The 7,456-nt window shown below is 40.9% G+C and overlaps 1 protein-coding gene across 1 annotated transcript; it reads left to right on the top strand.

Annotated features, from left to right (window-relative positions):
• Nucleotides 1–5,175: 5,175 nt before the first annotated feature.
• Nucleotides 5,176–7,065, top strand: LOC115402951 (vascular endothelial growth factor receptor 2-like). Its single transcript, XM_030111652.1, has 5 exons — nucleotides 5,176–5,263; nucleotides 5,345–5,662; nucleotides 5,754–5,829; nucleotides 6,627–6,699; nucleotides 6,836–7,065. The coding sequence occupies exons 1-5, from the start codon at nucleotides 5,197–5,199 to the stop codon at nucleotides 6,905–6,907; spliced, it is 606 nt and encodes a 201-aa protein (XP_029967512.1). The 5' UTR covers nucleotides 5,176–5,196; the 3' UTR covers nucleotides 6,908–7,065.
• Nucleotides 7,066–7,456: the final 391 nt, after the last annotated feature.

Below are 7,456 nucleotides of genomic sequence, written 5' to 3'. Positions count from 1 at the left end.
CTCCATCCATTTCTCCTCCTCAGTGAAGAAGCCCTCCTCTAACATTCTGCACCGTTTCAGCAGTTCCTCTTTGGCCAGAGCCTCATCCCAGAGCAGTCTTTCTAGGACGTGACATGTTTCTGTCCACTCGGCCTCCTTTTGGGTCATTTCGGTCCTCAACCTTTCGAGCTTTGCCACAGAGTCAATGTTGTTTTCAGTCAGGGTGGAGATCTGGTCAGTGAGGAGCCTGAACCTGTTCCGGTTCTCCTCGTCCTGACCTCTCATTGCCGCGGCCGCCTGCTCTCTCTCCACCTCCCGCTCCTTGATGGAATTTTCAAGGGCTTGCTGAGATGAGGAGGCTTCCTGTTTCAGGGTGACGACCTCTGAACTGAGCTGGTTGACTCTCTCCTGGTACTCAGACAGCAGGGCAGATATCTCTTCTTCTGCCTCCTGCAGCTTTGTGGCCTTCAGACTCTCCAGGTTGTTAATAATGGCTGTAAGCTCGTCCATCCTTTCTTGAACTTGCACTGTCAGAATTTCTGACACTGTCTTTTCCATTTCTAAGTCAACTCTGAGACGATACACCTCTTCTTCCAGGAAGGAAGTGTTCGTCTCACAGTCGGCCAACTCATCCTGGCTCTCCTCTGGCTCACACCTCTGGACTTCCAGCAGCTTCCTCTGCAGCCTCTCCGTTTCATCGGTTTGTGACTTCAGATTGTTTTCCAAGGTTTGAATCTGCTGCTCCTGGTCTTTCAGTTTGACGCCGTTTTCCTTGAGCTGAGAGTTCAACTTTTCTTGTTCATCTTTGCTCATCTCCATCCATTTCTCCTCCTCAGTGAAGAAGCCCTCCTCTAACATTCTGTACTGTTTCAGCAGTTCCTCTTTGGCCAGAGCCTCATCCCAGAGCAGTCTTTCTAGGACGTGACATGTTTCTGTCCACTCGGCCTCCTTTTGGGTCATTTTGGTCCTCAACCTTTCGAGCTTTGCCACAGAGTCAACGTTGTTTTCAGTCAGGGTGGAGATCTGGTCAGTGAGGAGCCTGAACCTGTTCCGGTTCTCCTCGTCCTGACCTCTCATTGCCGCGGCCGCCTGCTCTCTCTCCACCTCCCGCTCCTTGATGGAATTTTCAAGGGCTTGCTGAGATGAGGAGGCTTCCTGTTTCAGGGTGACGACCTCTGAACTGAGCTGGTTGACTCTCTCCTGGTACTCAGACAGTAGGGCAGATATCTCTTCTTCTGCCTCCTGCAGCTTTGTGGCCTTCAGATTCTCCAGGTTGTTAATAATGGCTGTAAGCTCGTCCATCCTTTCTTGAACTTGCACCGTCAGAATTTCTGACACTGTCTTTTCCATTTCTAAGTCAACTCTGAGACGATACACCTCTTCTTCCAGGAAGGAAGTGTTCGTCTCACAGTCGGCCAACTCATCCTGGCTCTCCTCTGGCTCACACCTCTGGACTTCCAGCAGCTTCCTCTGCAGCCTCTCCGTTTCATCGGTTTGTGACTTCAGATTGTTTTCCAAGGTTTGAATCTGCTGCTCCTGGTCTTTCAGTTTGACGCCGTTTCCTTGAGCTGAGAGTTCAACTTTTCTTGTTCATCTTCCAAAGTTTTGATGCGGCTTTTCATAGGCTCCGTATCTGTCGCATCGGCTGTGACTCTGTAAGTCTCCTGATTATCCTTTTTCCGATCTTTACCGGGGGACTCCTCCAGGGCACGTATGAGGCTTTCCACTTTCATTTCAACGCTGGCCACTGTTGTGGTACAGAGGGCCAGGTAGTTCTCTGCCTGTTCACATTTCTTCTCCTCTGTTGTACCTTTCTTCTTTTCTTTTCCAATCCTCTCCTCTGCTTTTTTCCTCTTTGCCTCTGCCTTTCTGATCTTTGGGTTCACTTTGCCAACCGCGGACACGATCTTATCCAGTCTTTCAATATTCCTCAGAAGACCCTGAATGCCTGCACACACGTTCTTCCTGTCGTCCATCCATTCGGCCCCATTAGCCGTCAGGGCCTGCTCTGCCTGTTTGAGCCGTTCCTGGACCTTTGTCTTGGCCCTGATTTCATCCTCCAGCTCCTCGTTCACGTCTTCAAATTTCTTCTTCCAATAGGCTGCTTCCTTGGCCATGTCTCTCTGCTGTTGCGTCATCTCTGCCTCACTGTCAGTGTTTGAACGAATGAATAAATTCAATGAATTCCTCAAGCCGCTCTTTCGCTCTGTAGAACTGAGAATCTCTCGCGCGTCTGAACTGTTCGATTCCACGTCAGGAATGAGAAGACAGTTCATTGATAAGGCCTTCCCCACTGGCTTCAAAGTTGAAAGATGAAAGCCATGTACATTCTCAGCCAGGACTGATGATGTCATGGTTACCATGGCTGGTTACCATGGCAACAGCAACTTTTTACCCATGCAAATGGAAGAGAGCTGATTGAAAAAAAAAAGAAAAAAATGCATCCTCGAACAAGTCCACCATGCCTCGCCATGGTTCCCCGTAGAGATGTCATTAAACTTTTAAAATGTTGCCATATTTGTCCTCTGTTCAGATGTGAAAACCTTATTTCAATATCTTCTACCAAAATTAAACTGCAAGCTTTTAAGTTTGATCAGAATTTTAGCCATTTTTTTGAGTTTATAATGGGATTAGATGGGAATGTCGAGAGTGGGAAATTGGCAGCTAAGAGCGTGAGAGACTTTCCATTTAAACAACAATAAAACGGCATTTTCCTTGTGATTCTCACATTGCTAATTCATCTTTTCTCAATCTCAAACGGGTCTCTATCCAGATGCATTTGTTTGAGAATCGGAACGTCTGTTCACTTTATGTTCAGTGTTCAGTTTTCTTGGTATAATAAATAAAATTCAGTCTTCCACTCGATCTTTCCATGTAACTGTTTATAAGAGGAATAAACCTGAAAACACAACAAGCTCTGGGCATATAGATTTGAACAGCTTCAACATGTGGGAGGTTTTTACTTCCTGTTGCAGAGCAAAAGACCGTCAGTAACCCACAGCCATGTAGCGTGGCCTCAAACCAAACCAAGCATTTACAGGAGTGCCACTGCGTTGGCACATATATGAAGCAAGACCTATTAAAAATAACAATTTCACCATCTTCTGGTAGCTCCACAAGACAGTGGCTTGAAATGCATGCTCTCATGCTCTCATGCTCTCATGCTCTCATGCTCTCTGCAAGGCAGAACCAACTGGAGATATTCTCAGCAATGTATCTAAAGTCCACCTTCCCCCAGAGCAGTGTTTGCACACCCACACCGTCTTCAGGAGAGCTCTGGTCTACAGAAAATTTGCTCTTTGAGCACTCATGACATTTATCTTCCACCACACACATCATGCACTGCATGTAGGGCCTCAGGGGTGGGGTTTGGGGGTGGGGGGTGGATTTTTCTACTTGGGGCCCAAACTGCCAGCAGCTTCCTGTGTTTCAGTGCGTATGAAACCACAGGAAAGTCTCCACACATTTAATATTTCAAGTTTTAGTTGAATAAAGATAAAAATGCAAATACTACTGTGGATAAAATAACAAAAAATAAGAAAAAATATTTTAAATAGTGTCTATAATACGTTCATGACAACATTCATCAATTTATGTGACCAAAATTGTAAAATTTGTCCTCATGGAGAGAAAATGACTGTCAACAACCCACTGAAGACAAAGGGTCTGAAAAATGCTTGTAAGAAAGGTCAAAGATTCTCTTAATAACAGTGACTTGTTTCTGTTATAACGAAAGATAAAGAGAAAGATGAATCACATTCCAGGGAGTCAACTTGTGGAACAACCCAAAAGTTCTATTTATAGTTTCAAGAAAAGTGTAAAAGCTTCATTACTGCTAAAATATGACACTGCTGTGGAACAGAAAACATTGTAAAATATTTAGTAAATTGTCTTGTGCTTTGACATGAACTGCTCAACAAGACCGAAAATGTTATTGATTTGTTTTGATGAGGGGTGGACATCATATGTTTCTTTTTACTTCTTTCTGCCCCCTTTCATTCAAATATCTTTTTAATAATTGCATGATACATTTAAGTCATTTTTTCTTCATAAAGAATGAAATACAGAATGATGAAACTGTATTTTTATTCGCAATTCTGAAACTGATTTCAGTAGTGACCAGTAAATAAGCTTATTTTACGATTTATCCAGGAAATAACACCGGAATACGACAGAATGTTTTTTGGGTTTACAATAGTTATTAGCTTTTTCTTATTCTTGGTGTAATTAATATGAGTTCATGGGACTTGTTAGTCTTCTCAGAGCCAGAACAACAGCAACAGTGACGTTAAATAATCAAACTGACACCGGGTTCCTGCTTGGTCCCACAAAATAGTCATACTTAGGACCCCTAAATGAGTTGCAGCAGCCCTGTTCATCTTTATCAGTCAGTTTCTAATCTGCGGTAGAAAGAAGGTCAGAAAGACCTGATAGGTTCACATTTTTCATAAAGGGAAGAAGCTTTTTGACATGCAGTTAGAACATGCTGCTGATGTTATCAGTGATAAGAAAAATGTCATCTGTCATGACAGGGTGACCACGGAACCAATCAGAAGCCTTCTTTAAAGGAAATAAATACCTTAAGTTCAGTCAAGTGTGAGACGAGTGACCATATATGGTCACATTTGAATTTTTCATATTTAAAACTAACAGAAGTTCATATCAGCTACAGAAAACATCCATTTACAAAAAGTAGCATATTCTGAATTGAAAATATGTGATTTTTAGAAAAGAAAAATTAAACTAATTCAATATTACTCATGTGTGATCTCTGTGTCTTAATCTGCTTTCTTCAACACATCATCAAGGATGCAACATAAGAAGCAGCCATGGAGATTTTCTGAGGAGTTTGAATCTGAATTCACAGCATGTGGACTCAATGTTTTTGGAATCAAAATACTTTATTAATCTGTGGAGGAGATTCTTGAATTGAAGAATATGAAGAAGTGGTCTTCCTGTGGTTTACTGTGTTTATCAGCTACATTTTCTTTTTCACATGTTGTGAATCAGTGACGGATCAATGACACAGAGTTATACATGTATAATTCTCTGTTGTTCATACTGCAAACACATGGTTTGATATTTTATTCCTCAAAAGGCGTCCGTTGTGCTCTGAGCTGAGTAAAACAGCGACTAACCACTTCCTCGTGTGGAGCCTCCTCTGCAGATGCATTCAGGGCTGATGAGACTCTTCTCACTCTCTGTCTGAACGACACAATGTTCAGTTCAAACCAAGCAGCTCTGCTCTTCTTCCAGCTGCTGGGGATGCATCGTGTCTTTGGAGGTACGGCAAGGTTTACATTACTGATAACAAATTTAATTCAAGTCCAGATTGTCTTTAGTGCTGACTGGATGTTTTCTTTAGTGGCTGTTTCAGTTCAGCAGAGGACGGTGGAGGTGTTCAGAGGAGAACCAGTAGAGCTCGACTGCAATTTGTCAACAACAAATAGAAAACAATTCTCCTGGATGAAAGACAAAGTTTTGATTTTTTCCATCCATAAGAATGAGACTCTTTATAACCTCTCCTCTCCAAGACAAATCATACACCAGGACTCTTTTACCAGGCTCAGTATTCTGGATGCTCAGGCTGAAGATGAAGGACTTTATTCATGCTCTGTACCCAGGATAAGTGGCGTACATAATATTGAATGGAATGTAACTGTGACTGAGAAACCTGAGGAAGGTAGGTAAACCTTCTCGATGACTCAGTAACTCCACAGCAGACAAAATCTACATACTGTCTAAATTTGATTTTTTTTTCTGTTTTGATGTAGATTCATGGGAATTTCTGATTATACTCACAGCAGGATTTCCTCTCTGCTGCATGATGTTAACTGTCTGCATCTACAGGTGAGAGAAAGTTTAGGATGATCTCTAATTCAAGTCTGATTCACTCATTCATTAAGTTCAGTCAGTTGGAGGAAGATGTTCAATAATCTGGATATTCAGATGTTAATGAACACCACACCCAGTTAACCCGTCTTCCACTTTGATGAGTACGTCATGAATGTCAAATAAGAAGGTTTGATCACTGAGATTTTTGTTTTTTGTTTTCCAAAGAAAAACTCTCATGTTTATTTTAGAACATTTTTACTGTCTTGTCTAAATGGACTGTTTTGGCCCCTCAGCTAAAATGAGTTTTTAACCCCTGTTATATACACATTCTTAAAGTAAACATTGAATTACACAACATGTACTAATATAATATGGTCTGTCTGTCTGTTATCAAAAGCCCCGAATGTTAAACAATGAACAATTTTCAGTCTTCTAAAACCGAAGTATTTAACTTATGATTGAATTCATTTATACGGCGGTCAGTCACATCTGAAACTGGTTATTTTGAAAACATCATATGACTTATCGATTGGAGAGCTTCAAAGAGTTTCAGCTCAGAAAACCTCGTGAGATGGAACATCTGAAAAAAGACACAGGGGACGAGCACACACACACACACACACACACACACACACACACACACACACACACACACACACACACACACACACACACACACACACACACACTTGGAATTTATTTATCACAAACATTGAAAATGCATATTTCAAGTTTCATAACTTGAACATATAATATTGCAGATCTGAAAAATATTGTTTGTGTCTCACTAAGTTCACTGACTTCCTCTCCAGGATGAGAACCGACGATGTGAACGACAGCAGGACCCTGGTTCGAGTTTTCTATTGTGGTCTGCAAAGGGAAGAGGTTAGAGGAACATTGTGGTTACTTTTTTCCATGAAGTCATCAACACTTTATTCACATGCATTTCAGTGTTAAACTATCTTCTGCTGTGCACACTAAAGTTGATGTCGGTTTTTCCTGTTTTAATTTTTTCCTGCAGATGATGACATCTTCAAACCGGTGCTGTCAGCAGGAACAATCACACGTTATATATAAATGTAAGTCTCTGTGAGGTCAGCTGAGCAAACAGCATCTCAGACGAGAACTGGAAGAAAGAAGAAACCTGTTGGATCAGAGTTCAACAGAGAAAAAAAAAAGATAATATTTGACATGTTGGAAAAGTAATTGTGTGTGTGTGTGTGTGTGTGTGTGTGTGTGTGTGTGTGTGTGTGTGTGTGTGTGTGTGTTTTCAAAACCCATCAGTGTTTTGTATAAATTATATAAATCTCAAAATTGAAAACATTTTGAACATGATGTTTGGGACTTGATTTATTATTACTATTACTTTTATCTTATTCACTTTGAAGATATTTCTTTGTATTTCTACTGTAAAATTTGAAATAAATGCAATATTTGACATTGCAAAAATATTGTTGTTTTATTACACCACTAAAGCTGCTCAGAAGTTTGTTTAACAACTTTGAAGAACAAGGTGTTGAAAAAAATATCTATTTTTGTCTCATTTTCTGAGTCTCTCTTGTTTCCTCCACTTCTGATCCTTGTTTATGCTTCTAGCTCATATTCTTGTTTCAGATGATGTTTATATTTTTAATATAAAAAA

Source organism: Salarias fasciatus, chromosome 16 (assembly GCF_902148845.1).
Source record: "Salarias fasciatus chromosome 16, fSalaFa1.1, whole genome shotgun sequence".
Taxonomy (NCBI): domain Eukaryota; kingdom Metazoa; phylum Chordata; class Actinopteri; order Blenniiformes; family Blenniidae; genus Salarias; species Salarias fasciatus.
This window is presented reverse-complemented; position numbering and strand designations above follow the sequence as displayed.